The following is a 19,959-nucleotide window of genomic DNA, read 5'->3' as shown; positions in this document are numbered from 1 at the left end:
GTGAATACTTAGGCTATTGTATAATGTTGTGAATATTCTGTAATTTATATCATGTAATGGAACGAATGTAATGTTTTGAATTTTACTAATTGCTAAGCTGTCTTTTAACCACGCCGTGACACCTGAGGGTCTGGGCGTGTAACAAATAAAAAAAAAAAAATAAAAAAAAAAAAGTTAAGTTTGCTTTACTGTGTAATTGGCCAGGTTTGCCTGCGTCGTAATTAAAATATATACAGAAGAGATCAAATGTGCAGGAAAAATGAAAGTGGTATTGAGTGGCTTATCCTCCTGTAATATTAACATCACATTCGCCAACATAATTTAGGAAATGAACCAGCTGAATAGTGGCAGCGCATTGGTACACAAATTATGTGTTGTTCTAAGGCTGAGTGACTTCTAATTATGGTTTACGAACTTCCTACTATGTTAAGTTTTTCTGATTCTGGAAGCAGAGTTAGACTTCTTATTTGAACTACTAGCTATCAATGTTTCTATATTAGTTCCATCTGTGAGGAGCCTGCACTGCAGAAGTAATTAACTATTCCTGTTCTATGTGGGTGTTGCTCCCACTGCTAGTAAGCTATCCCTATTCTATGTGAGGGGAACTTCGATCACTTAAGCACTGCTGGGCAAGTCCTTTGTGATGGGAATCTTGACTCCCAAGGCCTATGCTGTTCCCTTTTCATGCAATTCTAGGTTGCAGGGTTCAAAATTGAGGGGAGCTGGGAGCTATTTAGCTCCTGCTTCTAGCATAGTAGAGCCTGGTTAGCTTGAGACCAACAGCTACCAGGAGCTACTTTTGTCTCCTAGGGCCAACTGGTGCCTTCCAAACATGAAAATGTGACATGGCTTTGAGTTTATGAGAATGTTAATAAAGAAGAATTAGAACACATCTAATACATTTTTCAATACAATGGACACAATGTTAAAGGAGCATCTCTGGTAGCTCCTGCTTCCCCTGCAGTAGCTCCTGCCTACTGGGTGAGGCCCAACGCCGAGGAGCTAGTTCTAGCTCCTGCTAATCGAACCCTGAGGTTGAATTTGGGGCCCTTCATTTGTCTGTTCAGTGTGGGGGTGCGTGCACAGCTCCATCCCATGCAGTTACATCTCTATGAGTGGAACTTCGACTGTTGTGACCTTACCTGTGCTAACGTTGTACGGGTTAGACCCACGACATTCCAGTTCCATGTGAGGCAAGCATGATTTACTGAGGCCCAAGGCATACCCTTTCTATATTAGGGAGTGTGCATTCCTGAAGAATATGTTAAACCTGTTCTAAGTGAGGAGAGCTTCTACTGCAGAGACCCATTCCTCATCTGTTCTGAGTGGGCATTGCTGCTGTCCAGATTTGCCTTCTCTGTGTGAGGGCAGCCTGGACAGCTCCTACCCAAACTACTAACTTCTGTGTGAGGGAAGCCTTAAGCAGCTCATGCTGCTGTTGTACCTATTTGCCTGCACGTGAGGCTCATGTTATTAGTGTTCATCTGTTCCATTTGTGAGAGGGCGCCTGTGCTTCTGCACGCTGTGCTTTATCTGTCAATTGTGAGAGAAATCTGGTTTGTCATGATGTGGACAACATGATTATGATGTCCATACAGTTAACCTTTTGCACGTGTCTGCTGGATGTCACTTTTAATCCTGTGAAGGAGAAAACTCATGTTTACTCCCTTGAAATCACATTTTTATCTCAAAAATTAAATATAGGGAGTAAAATACTCCCACCTCAAAATCTTATTTGGAGCACTGGCTGGGTGTTTCCCATACCTAATTGAAGCAACCACGGTTTCCAAGTAAAATCAAATAAAGCAGGTGGGAGTGGGCTCTCCTGCCTTGTACCCCTTTCTTTTGAAATTGAAGGTACTCCTCGCCATATGATTACCAATGACAGCCGTGGGTTTTATATGTAGTGCCTGAACTAAATCCGACAGAAAATAAAGGGCTGTTCGATCACATAACATAAAAGGTCAATTAAATGTATCTGATCTATCTAAAACAAACAAAAAAGCCTTGCAACTGTTTTTCTTGTTGGTATGAAAATATCCCAGCTGTTACAATTCCTTTGCCAGTTGCCCGTTTTTTTCCCCCCAAACTGAGCACTTTCCTCTTTGGTCACTTAGGAGGACCTGAGAGCGATGCAGATGGCGCACCTGCTGTTATTTTGATTCTCGATTGGCTGCTCGATAGACTGGGAGACTGCAAATGACCCTTTGACCCTTTCAAGATGGCAATACTGCCGGACCACGGGCCTCTTCAAGATAGGGGTTACGCCATTCCAGTGCTCGAACTGTGGCAACTGTTATCCATATAAGTATGGCTCCGGGGCTACAAATTGTAACACACCCGAGTGTTACGAGCCATCAGGTTTGTCCCTTTGGGGGATTTTGGATCCACCGGAATGCTACCGACTGCTTCACTAGGCGTTCTAGCTCCTACCCCTGACAGTTCTTGGTCTTCTTTCTGCCCACCACTGCATCAGCACATGTATCGTCAGCAGCCATAGTCCTGTCTCACGTCAGTCTCCACTCTACTAGCCTATGCTGTCTCTAGTCCTCCAGCTTGTCCTGCAATGTATCAAGTTATCTGTTACTACTTTATAAAAGTTCATTTCAGGAGGGTTTTTGTTTGAAGTATTTTCCCCTCAGACAAACTGATCTATCCTTCTGGTCACTATAACAATCGGGGACAGCAAGGCTTTTTATGCTATTGAGTTTTTCTCCAGACAATATGTGTAATACACAGGAATGGCCTGGAGTACACAAAGGTAAAAGATGTACTTTAGCAATCAATCTATAGCGCAACTAGTACTGACCCTAGGTAGAAGCACCCCTGTCCCCGTCAGGGTGTGCTGTCCCTAAATTGGCAGTGTTGTGTCACCTATCTAAAAGCATAGAGGAGATAACCTGTTCCTATGCTCAAACCAAAAATACGTGTCTCGTTGTCCAGTAAAAAAAGAAACATACAATAGCCCAAATCAAAAGGAAACAATAGAAAACAACCTTTAGTGTCAGATTTGTTCACATTCCACATTTTTTTTATGGATGCAATTCCTTTTATTCACCCACAGAGAAATAGGTTTGATAGATATGCTGTTGATGCTATGCATTTCTAAAACATTTTCAAGTCACAAGGAGGGAGCAATGCATGCAGTGCTCTGTGTACCAGCCACTCTGCAAGGTACTGCGAGAACCGGAGGGCTTTCTCCCTTATGGACCCCAGGGATTCTTTGTTCAGGTGGCCAGGGCACTGCCATCGCCTTTGGAGCCAGACCCCGAGGGTGTACCAGTGCGGGAGGATCACCTGATCAGGGAGTACTTGGGGACAGTTGGAGGAATGCCCTCCGGAGAGACGCGGTATTCCCCTTTCTGAAAAATTCCTACCGACAATTCCTCCATCTTCATAGGTTATGAATCCTGTCCTGTTGCCCCTCCCCAATTTCAAAAGGTACTAACATTAAAGGGAGGCGTAGGAGAAGAGATATATCCCTAGCCGACATCCCCACAGTCACTATGGGACATTATCATCTAAAACCCATTTACCTACAACCACACATCTGCCCCCTTCACCCTGACAAACACTTACAGCTGTTTCCCTCCATCATTAGGGAAAACTACAACTACAATACTTCCTCCCCATTGTCTTCTTTCAAAACCACTGGGACAAAGAAGAACAGGAACAGAGCTATGAAGATTGCCCATAGGAACCAATGTACTATGATTCCTATGGGCAGTTTCCATCTTGTTCCATTAACGAAGACAGGCAGGGTCAGGCCTCCCTTTTCAACCACCCACACCTGACTCCAATTAACACTCCCTGTCAGTATAAAAGGTGGAGCAGAGACATGCTTTGAGTGAGCTGGGGATGCAGTGTGGACTAGAGAAGCTGAAGAGCAGAGGAAGGTGCTTAAACTCTGGAGAGTCTGGAAGGGAGCTGAGGGCCAAGACGCTGATCCTGTTTTGTTGTAGGGCTGCAGCAGGGCTGATGAGGTGTGCCTTCCAAGAGCCACAGAGGGCAGATCATATCCTGCTGACTCTGTCCACAGAAATACTCGTTTCCCGTGGGTATAAGAAGGGAAGTCCAGGTACCTGAGGGGCAGGTGGGAAGACCCTGACCTTAAACCAGAGAGCTCCAGAGAAGTTGCTTGCCAGAGACTCGCTAACCGGGTGAGTCTCAGGGCAAGAGAGGAAATCTCGATGAGCATGAGTGTAGCTGGAGCGGGAACCTGAGCATTGAATTTGAGAAAGTAAGCAGGAAATAAAAAGACCCATGAAAGGCATTATGGGACTTGAAGTTCTTTTTGAAATTAAGGGAAATTGAAAAATAAAGTAACAGTGTGGAAATTGAGCTGTGATTACCTTTTGGGAACCAAACAGGTCCGAGCGCGACCGAGGGAGACCTAGAAATTGAGATTAGGCGGAGACATTCTTTTGTTAAAGCCAAGGCTAAAGAGAGCCTGAGAAAATTGTGCGAACTGTTGAATCTTGTCAAACATTTGAACTGTGTAAAAACCTACAAGTTCCATAGCAAACGCTAAATAATAAAGCTAAGGGAAGGGAACCACGAGAATGTAAAGTGAAATGGTTTGAGCTCAAAAGAGGGGAACCAAGGAAAAAAATGTAAATTGAGAGCATGGGGCCCGGTTAAGGGGGGCCTATAGAGACTTAAAATACATTTTCCTTTGGAACTTTTCAGTTTGTGCTGAAGAGCTTGGAACTGGTGTTAGTGGTGCAAAACGCAGGAGATTAACCTGAATTTGTGGAAAAGGGAGACCAAGAGGTCAAAACCCTTTACGCATAGCAGTGTGCGCCCATACGTCAAGTGCTCCACCCCACCCATGTGTTCTACAACGTGGGCAAGAATCTTTTGATGCCAGTCTGTCATCCTTTTATTTCCCACTGATTTTCTGTGTTTCATATCCCTATTTCACTTCAAGGGTATTAGAGGGCAGGCAATAGATTTTCTATTTTGTTATTCTTTTGAACTAAAGACAGGCTAGGACGGTTTTCTTTTTTGTTTTAGATGGTAGAGTGCGCTCCCATCTTTAGTGTTGGTGCAAGACACAAGTTCTTCCAACCCCCTTTTGAAGTAAATAAAACTGGTGATTTATATCTTGTCCCCTCGTCCTTCTTGTGATACCATGTCTGCCTAACAGTACTGATAAAAAAGGGGTATCCCAACTGCTTATAGGATATCGAAGCAGAAGGGGGTCGACCGGTTTCGAGGACTTGGGTCATTTAGGTCATCATCTTCAGGACCAGTAGGTTGAAAAAAGTTGTTATTCGCTGCAACCCATGATTCAGGATCTGGCGGCCAACCCGTAACCTTAGTGCCACTGGGTTGTTAAAGGGTGGTTTATAAGGACCAGTGTTCAGGTTGTCAGAAAGGTAAATGTATGTTTGTTGATGCTCGTCTCAAGTTTCTCTGCGTAATCACTTGCGCAATATGGACCGCACCGCAACGGCCAGTGGAATGGCAGTCTATTGGATGGTTGATATGCACATTTTATTTCTGTTTCTCTTCGGTATAAACGGTATCATACATGCCTTCTACCTGAGCCTGGCCAGCCCTGCTAAGACTTATTTGGCCAAATGAGCACATGCATTCTAATCCTACTCCGTGACCTTCAACACTCAGGACTTTTGTCCCTGAATAGTTCCCATCACCAGTGCATTGAGACTATAATAATGGTAAAAGGCGCTGATTAACAATATCAAATCATCAAAGCTATGTCGGGGGCAAACATTCAAGTTGCAAGCTAGTAGCCAGCCATAAAATCACTTGCCACCTCAATTCTATACATACAAACACCACATCATTCCTTACTCACCAAGAGTCAAATATCACTAGTAAAAAAGAGCACATTTTGTGCCCTGTCTGTGTCGATTAATATTCATGAGTGAACGTCTATTTATACTGTATACTTCAAATTCAATATTCTGAAGTCATCTCAAAGTAGCATACATTTTCCACTGTTACTACTTGTAGTCTGGCCTTGAAACTGCACCATCTTTTCTCTGGGCAGGTTATCCAAGTAAGGTATGGCTGTAAATCCTTAATCCTTGTCTCGGGAGGATAGCTCAGGGGCAACATGCTCGCCTTGGAAGCAAGACACAGAGCAACCCAGGTACGATCCCCGGGTCCGCGCTTAGAAACCTCTGAGTATTAAGCGCATTATAAATAACATATCAAATCAATAGCAGGTAGAATTTGAAGTATTCTTTGGCAGTCTTCTTTCATTTGCAAAAACATTTTCCATTACCGTTTGTACTTTCAACTTAAAGCTACAGATGGAGGAAGACTGATCAAACCCAACACCCAACTTCGCAAGCATATCAAAACATCTAGAACTAGATCAGGCTTGCTGCTCCATTCCATTTGGAAAAGAAATCTTTTTTGCAGTAGCGCCCAAAGTGCATTTTCCTCTGCAAACTAACCAAAGTCTGCCATAAAATATATAATACAAAAGGAGCTAACGCAATTAGAGTGCAGACAATCTCAATTCCGATGGTTTCCAAAGATTCTCTGCAATGATCCACCTTCTAATCTATGTAGCCATAATGCATCCATCGCTCCACAAATCTCAGCACTTAATAGAATCAACGGTAAAACTCACCACGAAAGTCTTTATTAATGGCAGTAGGGAGTTTCACATTGAAACCCGCCAACATAGCCATCAAATGCAAACTTATTTTCCAATTCCTTTCTTAGGGACTTGCAGCTCAATTTCTTGCCATGTTAACCAACATATTTAAACTTCATACACTATTCTTTATGATGGCCCCATCAGCATAATGCACCAATGTTTTCTATAACATCAACAAAACATTATCTTCAACATTCAAGCTGAGCTCTGACATGGCATCCCACTGATTCTTTACAAGCATAGGTGCAGGAGGTAATAGTTAGCAGTCAACCTTGTGGGGAGGCCCTACATTTGATGATGGGAGGGACAAGACTGCATGCAGTGTATGTTTTTTTTTTCTAAAAAAACATTAAGACCAGGGAACATTTTTATGACTCAAGGACTTGACCACAAGGGCGTTTTATTCAGATTGTTTATTTGCTCAGATCTGTTTCACCCACAGACTCTATTGCTCTTCAGGTCTTGAAATGTATTGGACCTGAGCAAGCTTCACGCCTGACACAGTGAATTATTCTCTGCAGACTATCACTCCTGTTTTTTGAAAACACGCTGTGGTTTCCGCCCCCCGTCGAAAAAGACCTCTGGATCTGGCTATTCCGGCAAAGCTTCACCCTGTCTCGCTGCTGTTCGGTATGATGAAGATTCTTCAGGCCATAGTGACAAAGCAGCTGAGGTTTTTTTTGGAGTTGCATGCCATCTTGCATCTTTTCCAATTAGGTTTTCGACCCTTAATGGGCACAGAATCAGTCCTGGTCTAGGTCATTGAGGACCTTTCCCTTTTATTAGGTCAGGCGGTGTAAGTGTCCTTATTTTGTTGCCTCGTTTGACACCATTGAGCATGAGAATCACTATCAATGCCTGGGGGATAATGGGATTAGGGGCCTGGCTTTTGACTGGTTTCAATCGTTCCGGTCAGAAAGGACGCAATTCTTTTCTTTACCCCCTTTTTCTTCTGCCTCTTTCCTGTGGAGTTCCTCAGGGATCAGCAATCTCTCCCCCTTAGTTTAACATCTACTTGCTCCCTGTGGCCAAACTCATTCATGCGCATGGGCTGCAGGTTTTATTCCTGTACTGATGACATGCAACTTGTTTTGTATGTCGATCCTGATCAGGAGCATGTTTCCACTCGCCTTAGGAATTGCTTGTCTGGCATCTGAGGCAGGATGAAGAGAAATGTCTCAAACTCAATGCTGACGAAACTGAGGTCATGGTTATGGGTGCTGATCCCTTGGAGTGCTCCGCCAGGTCGGCTGACTTCTGGCCCTCTTCTCTGGGCTCTCTCCCTGTCCCAGATCAAACTGTGAAAAATGCAGGAATCAAAATTGTGTCATCTCTCAGTTGAGCCCCAGAGTAAGGCCAGATGTAGTGCCGCCCATTTTAAGCTCAAGATACTCAGAAAGATTATTTTGTTTGTGCTCTATAATCTGCATGAGCTGGTGGTCTCCATTACTGTAATGGGAATTTTGGATTACTGTAATGCTACTCTTTTTGCAAAAATCAAAACCCTTAATCGTTTGCAAAACTCGGCAGCCTGTTTGGCTCTGAGGCTTCCTAGGTTTGCGCGCACCTCTGCTGTGCTTCGGAAGGTCCACTGGCTTCCGATTAGCAGCCGCTTTAAATTTAAAACTCTTTGCTTGGTCCACTTGGCATTTTGTGGATGTGGAGCCACCTACCTTTGTTATACAATCAGGAGATACCGCCCCTCTCATAACCTTCGCTCCGCCAACTTGTATCTGCTCCATGTTCCCCAGTTACGCTAATCTACTGCAGATGGCAGAGCCTTTTCAACTGCTGCCCCTGCTTTGTACAATTCACTTCCTGTGCCCATTCAGAACACTATTGATCATCTATGTTTTAGAAAAGGTCTGAAAAGTTGTTTAATTCTTGAACCTAAGTGGCTGTTTGCTATCATCTCTCACTTTCTCCATTCTCCTCTCCTGGCCGGTTGTCGGGTCCTCTCTCAGAAGGCCTTAACGCAGCGCCACAAAACCTTTTGGTCATAGCAGCGCTTTACAAACTCATTAACATAACATTCACCCACTGCAGGACCTAGACAATATTATGCTGTGAAGCTTCCCATTCTTAATATCTGGAAATTGACTATAAACGAAGATGCATGTTGCACAGCTGAAATTGTGCTCTATGTATACCAATACATGCATTTGTGTTCTAGAACAAGAGATTTTCATAAAATACCCCATACTTACTTGTTTATGAACTGCTCAAGTCCTTGCTTCCTTTCTTCTATAAACGCATCGTCAAATATTCCGTCATCGCCTCTAAAAGGAAGCTGGCGGAAAAATGCCTTCCCAGGTAAAGGCGGCACAACCACCTAAAAGAAAACAACATTTTTACTTTCATACCATCTAGCTATTGAAACTTGCATTGGCTGTCATTGGTCTGTTTTTATAACATGTGTCAAGGAGCTTTATTGTCGGTAGGTATCTGGTAGAAACTCAACATGGACAAGAGTGGAAGTTCAGTTAACTTTTTGCAAGTTTATATGTTCGGCTATAGATTTTATTTTTGGAGGGCTCTGGTTGCATTTATTACATACAAATATAAAACCAAGTCTACAATTTGCAGCACGTTGAGCTACAGGATAGATTTAAAACATGTATCCTTTTGTGCATGTCTGCCATTATTTGTTACACCATGTTCAAAAGGTTAGCAATGTGAACACCCAAGCACCATTTGGGCTCAACTTCCATTACTTGGCCTTGTGCCCATCTTTTCACTACATCATTTATTAGCTCCCTCCATTTTTCCCGCCCCCTTTTCAAACACCTATACACCCCTTTATATGTTTAAGTGTGCCATCTGCTAGCTCCATATACTACCAAATTAACAAGGACATTACCTGCTTTGAAGATCTTTCTCCTAAATGTTAGGTACCTGCAGCCCTACAGATAAGGTGTGTATCGTCCACTTTAACTCACAAAAAATTGGCAAATACTCCCAACAAAAAACAGGAAAAAGACAAGTTCAATCTTGAACCCCTGCTTTCACCCTCACAGCTTCATGGATATGTTTTGACCAGTAATGCACGTAGCCCCACAGGACGAAACTACTATTTTAACTGCTGATTGGAAATGTATCTTTTAAGGTGCATGAATAACTAGGTGCAAATAAATATTACAAAAACATTTCAATTTTTCAGTTAAATCATATTTGTACTCACTTATGAAATACTCATTGGGAATTGGACTTACATTTTTACTCTAAAAAAAGCATTTTACTCCCAACTTTTAAAAATAGGGAGTAAAATACTCCCACTTCCAAATCCTATCTGGAGCACTGGGTACCTGAATCTGTCCAAGCTGGATAACTATGCATTACAAAGAGGTTTTCTTTTCCGAGAATAGCCACGTTAATGCATACAATCAGGAGTACCAATCAGCAGCTTTTGACAGTCAAGTACGGGTGTACACCATATCCTTCAGCCTTGATCTTTACCATTCAATGCCTCTAGTAAATCAATTTGTCAGTCAGTGTGAAGGGAAATGCGAACCACATTTATGCATGGCCAATAAGAATTCACTCTTTCCCTTAAGCCTGTGGCCAAGCAACTCAAGAGGGATCAACTCGGGCCAAGGGCTTCAGGCAACCGTTGAATAAGCAGAGGCGGCACACAGCCGGAACAAGGCAGTTGGTCACTATATAGCAAGCCCAGTGCAGGTTCCCACCACAGCATAACCCACTTCAAGAATTCTGAATGACTAAAAAAAAGGGCTGCAGTAATTATCTCTCAGGTGTGACTTATCCATTGTGTTGCAGAGGCCCCTTTGAAACTTCCAGTTCCTACCTCACTTCTAGAGGAGGCATATCCTGTTCTCCTAGGAAAGATGTTGCAGCTTCCAAGAACAGAACAAAAAGCGCCCAACATGTGCTGTGGGTGCAACCTCCAGGCCGATAATGAAATTAAATCAGATTGGGTTTTAGCAGTTTTAACTTTCTCTCATCATAGGCCATAAAATTAAAGCAGAAATACTTTTATATTTTACCCAAATTCTGACACCAGGCCAAGAAGATGTGCAGTTAAATACAGTTTGAATCAGGTTTGCCCGCTGTTAAAGGCAGCCCATGACTGCCGATACCAAGTTGATTAAAAAAAGGCTGTTTCTGGAATGCACAAGTTACTCTGTAGATGCCATGTTGCCATGTTGCCAAATCACTTAGTAGCTGTTGGTGCGTCAGTTCTCAAGGCGCAGCAAAGTACATGTGTGCACTATACCTTGATTTTTTTCTTTTTTTTTTTTTTTAACATGCTGCACTGAAAAGTGAGACCCTTTGAGAGAAAATTATCACAGTTTTGCATAGCAATAAAATCAAAAAGCGCAGATGGCATTCTGTCCCACATGGTCTTATGGACTTGGAGCAGCCTACAACAGAACAGTCCACAATCTTCCAGTTCAGCCCAAGTATGCCTCACCCTATCCACTTTAAATCCAGTTTGCTCTTTTCAGTCTGACTTCCAAGTGCTTTTGGTTGAGAGACAAACTGCACAGTTTCTAAGGTAGCACCCCGATACTTAGTTTCTGCTTTGGTGGGCATCATGACCCTCAAACATAGGCAATAGATTGAAGCAAACTAACTTCAATGCTGTGTGCTCACAACAGAAGCGCAATAAAAGCACCACGTAATGTGTATTGGTTTAGAGTGAGAACTTTCATGAGCAAAAAAAAAAAATGCATTTTTATAAATCACAAATATAATTTAAGCAACAATCCCCGAACCGTGTTAGCATTACTGAGTCAGGTAATGCCCCAGAGCCGATAGTTACAGTCCAGAGCGTAGCAAGGGCCTCACCTGAATTGGTAATGGCCCACCTTTCCCCCCTGGCGAGGGGATCATTGCTATTAGTACCCCAGCTCGTTGGACCTGGGTACTAAAAGCTTCTGTCTGACTTGCAAAACGCTCCGGCGTTTCGCAAAGGAATTAAAAAAAACAAAAAAAACAGGGCCGCCGTGGAAGGGAAAACAAAGTCCTTTCTCCCTTTCCATGGCAGCAATTGAAAATAATACAAAAAAGTAAACAAACAAAATGGCCACCATGTAAAGGGAGAAGGGACTACACGTCCTTCTCCCTTTTCAAGGCGGTCATCAAAAAATAGGAAAAAGGTAAACAAAAAAAATGGCCGCCATGGAAAGGAGGAAGGGACTACATGTAGTCGCTTCTTTTCCATGGCGACCTCTCGTAGATCGGGAAACAACGTGCTGGGGACAGAAGCAATCCCAGCGCGTCCACTCACGAAATGGACAGAAAGAAGGTAAGTGGGGGTTCAGGGCGAGGAGGGACATCTGTATGGGGGAAGAGGGTATGGGTGAGTAGGACCACTTACCTCGTTGCCTAGCAGGGGAAGATGGCAGCCTCTAGCCATGGAGGCGGCTTCGGGCATGTGGGATTACCGTCTGGCAATCCCCGGTTACGACCTGCTGAGAGGCTGCCACCCCTCCTGGCCCCCTGCCGGGTACTAAAATATAATAGGAAAGACAGTAGAGAGCAGATGTAATGGCCAATGCATTTCAGAAAGGGAGCTATCCATCAGGGCGCATGAGTAGTCAGAGAATATGTCAAATGCCGGTCATGACCCGCAACCCATTACTTCGGTTTTAGACCCATTATTCTCCATGCCTTTCTCTGTACAAGTCTTATGATATGATATGATAGGTTATTTATAACGCGCTTAATACCCAGAGGTTTCTAAGCGCGGACCCGGGGATCGAACCAGTGTTGCTCCGTGTCGTCCTGCTTCCAAGGCGAGCACGTTGCCGCTGAGCTATCCGCCCGAGAAACTATTCAGCTGTTTGATCAACTAATTTTCTGTCTGTGCCAAGAAGACTGCATTGTCTGCAAAAAGGAGAAGACAAACATTTACATCTCCCATCTTTGGTCGATGAGCTCTGGCCAGATGCAACCATGTTTCAAGATTGTTAAGAGAATAAATCAGGTTGGGGCCAAGACGCATCCATGTTTCACCCCCTTCTCAACTGAAGTAGCTTGTAACCTCTGCCCCACATTAGTGTGCCTCATCTGGCCTCTGGCGTCATCATGAAGGGACTGAATTGGCAAAATGAATGCAGGGTTGATTCCTTACAGAACCTCCCAAAAGAATGTCCCCATCTACGGAATCGAGATAGCCTTCAGATCGCCACAATCCAAGTACAGTGTGCCTTTATACAGCTCTACATACATTGTCTGCAGCAACAACAGCCTGTGCCCCTGTTCTACCTTTACTGTCCTTTTCCTCACCTTAAAAAAGATCTTGCACATAAGCATCAAATAGGGAAAATTACTGATAATTTAGTTGGGTTGCTCCTATCCCTGTTCAAAAATAGAACTATTTCTGCAAGGCGCCACGACTCATGAATTTTCACTATTGCTAAAATTGAATTAAACATACTACAAAGAACAGTGATGGGTCAGAAATGAGAGAGACACAAAGTGGTAGTGTTCTCAACAGACATTTTTATTAAAAGAAAAACGGTTGGATAAAGGCATCTATGTCCCTATTCTAAAGAAAGTTTCCCTGCAATAGGAAACTATGTGCCTTGTCGTCAAAATTATCAACCGTCCTTGTGTCCAAAACAATTCTGACCCTCACACTAAAAATGAACAATCAAGAAGTGCAACGAAAAAGTGTTCGACTTCTGTTTAACCAAAATGTTCAAAAGCGAATCAATTGAACAAATCCAACAAAAATGGGTTCCACAAAAGAGAAGTCACTTGCTCCAGAGCGTGGTACCCTACCACTGGATTATTTCAGGAAGAATGGAAAACAGTGCTCCAAATAGGATTTTGAAGTGGGAGTATTTTACGCCCTATATTTTTGGGGAGTTATACGCGAGTAAATATGTTATAACTGGAAACTGGAAATGTTTTTGCAATAATTATTTCGTTGCACCAGGTTATTCATTCATGTCCATTAAAAGATACATGTTTACTTCTTCCAATCACGCAGTAATAATAGCAGTTTCTTCCTGTGGTACTACATGCACTACTGGTCCAAACATATCCAGGGAGCTTTTGGCTGAAAGCAGGGGCACAAGTTACTATTTCTTGTTGTGGGTATTTTTACTCCCAATTTAAATATTTGGGTCGTATTTGCCGATTTTGAGAGAGTAAAAGTGGCTGATACACCCCCTTATCTGTAGGGTTGATGGCAACATGTTTTTCCCCCAAATAATGTGTCTTTAAGGAGGGCAAGAATGTCTCTTCCAAGTAACAGCGTCTCAAGGCTAGAAAAGGTGGCTTTTATACAATTGCTTAATAGATGGCAAAGTGTCTCTTTTACACAACTGCTTCACAAATGGCAGAGTCTTTTCTTTTTTACATGGGTGCTTTATAGAGGATTTCCTGTCATAGTCCCTTCACAGGAATTCTTCTGTATTTTCCTCAGATCACCTGGTATACTCTCCTGCTGGATATCTTTGTACAATGTCTTTCTTTCATACACTGAGTTCACTCCCCAGTGTACTCTCTTGCCAGGTATCCCCTTCTGGGTTCTCTAGATCCTCTGGTGTACTCTCCTGCCAGGTATCCTTCCCCCTAAAGGCTCTCTTTCTCTCCCTAGTACAGCACAGTTGTATTCCTGTACTGTCTATACTTCATTAATTCTGGATTCTACTCATCTCAAGCTTCCCATATGAACCTCTCACATATGAAGACTTGTTCAAGTACTGTTTCTTTACTTCACTAGTACTTATTTGCTTATTGCAACGCTTGCTCCAAATTTCCCCATATGAGCTTTTCATATATGGGACTTGCACAAATCTTGTCTTTCAGCTTCTTCATTAACATTAATCTGCTTATAATCACATTTGCTCCAGCTTTCCCCATATTGACATTTCAGGCATGAGGAATTGTGCTTGATCGGCATTCAAAATACTCTTTCAATTGTCTGTGTACACCCCCGGGTTCCCACCCTCCCTGGGCCAAGTCGCTGGCGTTTCAAAGCATTCCTGACAACCTGCACACCACTGCAGTGAAGTCACAATGTGGGAATGGCTTCCCCAGCTGATAGACCTGCTTTCAGCTCTTCCCTGTCTTGTTTCCACTCGCCAGTAAAGTGGTTGCTTTTCTGTTCGACCGCGTCCGACACAGCTTCTCCTCTGCTGCTGGTTACCTCACGGCTTCACCTTGGAGCCTGCCATGCTCCTCTGGATCTCTCGCCAGGTTGCTGGTAAACGGCAGCTTCGGAGCACCTGCATGCCTCAGCCCGGTGAGCTCCTGAGCGTCTACCTTGACCAGCATTTCTGCCTCTTGCTTCACCCATGCTGCATCTCCTCTCTCCAACTTCTGATTGCCAGTAAAAAACTTCTTTAAATGTTTCGCACAGCTGATTCACCTTGCAACAGCTAGTCCACACGTTTTGCCGGTTTCTTCCAATCCACATTAAGTCCTTCTCCCTCTTCCTCGTCCCGGTACTCTAGGCATTCTGGGAGTTGGTGTTAACAGGACTTCCAAATAGATTTGGCTTGGAATGTTTACCTTACAACATCAGAGATCGTAGATGTGTTCTGTATGTTAAGTACATGTGAGGTGTGAATGCCATTCAGTCTAGAATGTTTATTGAGAAAGGTTTCAGATTTATAACTGGAGGAAATTGTATCGTGACAGTGTGTCATCATGGATGTAGGAATTATGGGCTCCCCCCAATTTAAAACGGAAGAATACTGCGTTTCTCCTGATGGAGTCACAGCATCTGTCCGACAGCCATCTCCTCCCATGTGATCGTCCCCCATAATACCACCCCCAAGGTCAGGATCAGGTACCGGCAGCCGTCCCTTGGCCAAATGGGAGGAGATCTTAAGCAGGGGGATCAGTGATGACCACAGGATTCATTACAGAACAGAGCCCCAGATAATACCTCAGACTTGTACAAGTCTGGCAGTTTACGGTCAGATCCTGGCTTCCAGACGTTTATCTATATGCAAACCTCTGATACAGCAATGGAAGGAAACGAAACCCAACTGCTACCCTGACACAGAGTTCTCCCTCAGTGCCCTAGCGGTAATTCACCTCAACATGCATATGCTGCATGAGATTTGCCTTACAAAAATGGCTCTTCCACACTCCAGCTGCAATATTGCTCCCTAGCTGAGCAGAGTATTAGTTTACCCCCCCATGTCACCAGCAACCAAAAGGAATTCGAATCTTACGAGTTGGCAATCGTCTCCAGTTTCTCCCAAGCATTTGGTAATGCTTCCCTTTTTTATTTTCACCAAAGTACGATATTGCTGCCTAGGTCTAGAGTTCTTATGGGAAGGAAGAATATTTGCGCCTCTTCCTAATAACCTACTTGAGGTGTTTTTTCCCAGTCTATACTCGTTGTCAAACCATGTGCTGAATAGTGTACAAATCTACCTGTGACTTAACAACTTTCAATCCAAAGCAAGCAATAACCCAGGAGCCTTTGTGCATTCATGCCTATTTACTTCGACAAGTTTTAGCAAATACAGCGAGATGCATATCGATATATCTGAGTTTAGATCTACTGAGTTTGACAAGTCTTACTTACGTACCCAGGTAACATACACAAAGTTTAAAGTAAGTTTCAATTGCATTTGACGCTGGTGAAATAAAAATGCATTTCCTGCAAATGACACATCGAAAGTAGTCATAAAACCAGAAAAGCTAGTTTATATTTAACATATTTTTTAAAGCAGACTGCATAGAGCATAAAGATCCACAAAAGGTTTATCAATCTAATATTTCACGTTTATGCATTACATTACAAAAACATTGCTCCATGTTTAATGCCAAAATGATTTCGTGCTGAAGAGACATTATCAAGCTAATTTCATTTTTTTATGAAAGAAAACTGGATAAAAAAAAACTGAGGCAATTTGTTAAATGTGTTATTTTGAAGAGATTTAGTACACACCGTAGCTTATGAAAACATGTTTAACATACCCTCGCAGAACACATCCTTGAAAATTGTAACAGTTAAATCCTCATTTTATAGAATCAATCTAAACATTTATTTTGGGAATTTGCCATCTTGAAAATACGATGGCATGAAAAACAATGCTTGGGCTGCTTGCTCATGGGTGTCAGTCATACGAGGCAGGCGTTAATTGGCGGCAGCGATAATGAAGTTATTAAGTAAACATTTTTGCAAATCCCATATAATGAATAAGACATGAAGTACAACTTTTCAAGGACATCTGATAAGCCTGTAGTGCGACCACACTGTCCGTTGGGGACGTTTCTAAGAAGGAGGGCATTTACAATGTAAAACATATTGCAAAAACCAGTGTTATCGTATGGACCCCAGACCAACCTTGCTACCAAGGGCAGGTAATCTAAACTAGTGATTAACTGAATGACCCTCACTAGTCCAGATTGGCTGCAAGGAAGAAGGGTGCTTCAGATCAGCCTAAAGTTTGTTATTAAACGCTATATAACTAGCTGCACTGAGTAGCAGTGACACAGGTACAGGGGAGGCGGACCAAGTTCATGAGGAAGTGAGATGGGGCAGAGTTGGAGGCCCAGCTGATTTCCAAGCTTGACTGCTTGGGTAAGAGAAAGCAAGCAGCTAATTTAATACTTGCGCCAGGACAGTAATTCTGTCTGGCACTGTAACATTTTCCCAAATTCAGATTTGTATGCTTGCTTCAATAATTTGGAGGCAAAACTAAATTACAGAGCTGAACTGCTTCTTTAAGCATTAAGCAAACAGAAACAGCTTTCAAAAGCCTTCACCACAAGTCAGTAAATCGGTTCATGGCCCCAAAACCTGCCATTTTACCAGTTTTCCCAAATTCTAATTCTTTAACGGTTAGGTTTTGGGGTCTGAAATAAGCAGTTTCCCTCATTTTTTTTGCAAGATATTTTCATGCGCCTGGTTAAACCATTAAGAGATACGAGTATGTAGTTTTGTTAGGTAAGCCATTCAAATGTCCCTGTGCCGTTATAACAGTGAGTTTACCGTGATACAGTTTTAGCAATGTGCAAAATAGCAGCCTGCGCTACCCCTCATGTTTCTTTGGCTACGATAAGTGGATCCATCAAAGCACAGCAGATGATAGAGAGGAATTCTGGGGGCATTTCAAACGCTTCATCTGTAATTCTTTAACTAATGGCTTTAGATTGTTGAAGGCTGTTCTTTGTTAACTGCTCTTAGAAAAAAATTGACATTTATTTTAACTCTTTCAATTTAATGGTTCACTGAGGATTATGCACAACCTTACTTGTCCCTTGGCTCACCAATCCTGACAACACTACTTTGTGTAAAATTTTAAATGGTTCTGTCCCACAATGGCAACACACACATAAAAAGTTTGGTGGTAGGTTGCTTTTAAGTTTTAGAAGTGAAAAGAAAGCAGGATGCTGGGAATTGTACCCTCTCCCCTTCCCACTAAGGGGAAAGTCCCCTTTGGGGCTAGGGACGGGAGCCCGCTAATACCCCTGAGGGGACAAGGCAAGGTAAGGTAAGCAGGATTCCTCTGGGAGAAAGACTCCCTCATGGATGAGAAGAAATTCCCAGGAAGGGATTTTATTCATCCTCCCTCATGAGAGAAGGCCCAGGTGTTTCTTGGCTATATGGGCATTGACCAGTAGAATTGTAGTTATGACCCTTTAGAAATAGCAGGTATGGTGTCTGACCCTTTATTCAGACACTCATTACAAGAAACACAGAATGAACAGATCAGTCTCGTTTCAACTTGAGCTATAAAGACACCACAGAAGCAACACCAGGAGAAGGAAAGGGAAGAGGATGTCCTGTGGCGTGAGTCGCAAGAGAATATCCTCCTGGAGGGCGGAATAGAGCAGTAGCTTGATGCAGAAGGTTTATGATGCAGAGGAGTCAAGAAGCCAGCGGGACGCTGCTAGCACCAAGCCAGTCTGAAGTTAGTCAGTCTCAACCAAGCCCAACGGAGAAGCGTTGCCCAAATCAGAAGCGGTTGATCGGCGCCTGCAGTCCCCAGTGCCGAATGAATCAGCCTATGGCCGAAGAGGAGACAGACACGATGAACCGACGTGGGGAACCCAGGAAGAGGTTGAACCGTGGTTCTACAGCAGCTGAAGAGAAGCCTACTCTGAGGAATGCTGCCACGACACAGAAGGCATGCAGCTTTTTCTATTAGCAGGGAGGAGGGCCGAGGGACCCGGCAATACCCCACAGTCGGTGGGAACCCAAAGCACCCTACACAGGGTAAAGGCCAAACCACTCCAAGAACGGATAAGAGATGGTGTCTGGTCATGCTCTGCGTTCTGTCAAATGGGCTACACTTGGAGAACAGGATGCAAAACCTAGAATTTACAGGGCGGCCCTGCAATATATTGAGAAAATCTGTGGCAATGGGATCTCTGCCTTTGAAGTGATGCAGGAGTTTAGTGAAGTGATTAACGGCATTCTCTCTTGTATTGTTACCTGTCCCCAGGAGGGCTGTAAAGAATCATATGCTTCTTAAGGTAAAGTGGTATGATCAGGATTGTGGAACAGCTAAACAATCATTAGCTGACAGTCTTTCCTCTAGCCGCGTTTATAAAGCTCTTGTGCGAACCGTTAGAGTGAATTATGAAAAGAACCGTCAAGGAGAAGAACAATGCTTACATTAGGTAAGAATGGATCAGCCTTCTGGTAGCCTATGAAAGTCAAGATAGTGTAACTTTTTGGAAACTGGTTAGTGGGGCCGAGGTTAAGGGGTGTTGCTCTACAGTGTAATAGCACACCTGAAGTGCCATTTTAGGCTTGTATGGTGGAGGAACGGATGACTATCAGACCAGTATCAGAGACTCAGGAGGCTGGGATACAGATAGGGGTGAAGGAAGTATATGAAGCCATTGCAGCAACAAAAAAAAAAAGTGGAAAATACCATGGTCCGGATAGGGTGCCCATCAACATTTTTAAGGATGAACCATTGATCGGGGCTCCAGTCTTCTGTAAACTTTTTAATGCATGTATTAATACGAACAGGGTCCCTTATATACAAAAGGGGCATGGGGGGGAGGAGGGGGGCAATCAGCCTGCCAACTATCGTCCGATATTGTTGGATAACTCTGGGAAAACCTTTGTGAAGGTACTTTTAAAGACATATCCAACAACGGGCTGATGATGATATAAATCATGCCCCGCAAGCCGGTTTCCAGCAGGGCAAGAGCACACTAGATCAAAGCTTTAGTTGTATTTACTTATCCATAAATATACAGTCATGCTCAAGGTAAGGATCTATGCTGTCTTTGTAGACCTCAGGACAGCTTTTAACAGGGTTCCCGGTAACTTGCTTTGGAAAACCCTAAGCAAAAGAAATAAGAACAGTAGTGCAATTTCTGTACTCAAGAGAACATTGCAGTTGTCCGTTATAGTTTAG

General features: G+C 43.2%; 1 protein-coding gene across 1 annotated transcript in view; it reads right to left on the bottom strand.

Moving 5' to 3' along the window:
* Window positions 1-19,959, bottom strand: part of SNX3 (sorting nexin 3) — a 322,699-nt gene that overhangs the window by 81,036 nt on the left and 221,704 nt on the right. Inside the window, exon 3 of the mRNA XM_069606551.1 lies at window positions 8,848-8,972. Coding sequence (XP_069462652.1) covers window positions 8,848-8,972 — 125 coding nt within the window. The remainder of the gene's footprint in view (window positions 1-8,847; window positions 8,973-19,959) is intronic.

The sequence above is a fragment of the Ambystoma mexicanum genome, chromosome 4p, assembly GCF_040938575.1.
Source record: "Ambystoma mexicanum isolate Mex_15411 chromosome 4p, UKY_AmexF1_1, whole genome shotgun sequence".
Taxonomy (NCBI): Eukaryota; Metazoa; Chordata; class Amphibia; order Caudata; family Ambystomatidae; genus Ambystoma; species Ambystoma mexicanum.
Note: the sequence above shows the minus strand (reverse complement) of the source record. Positions and strands in the feature narration are given on the sequence as shown.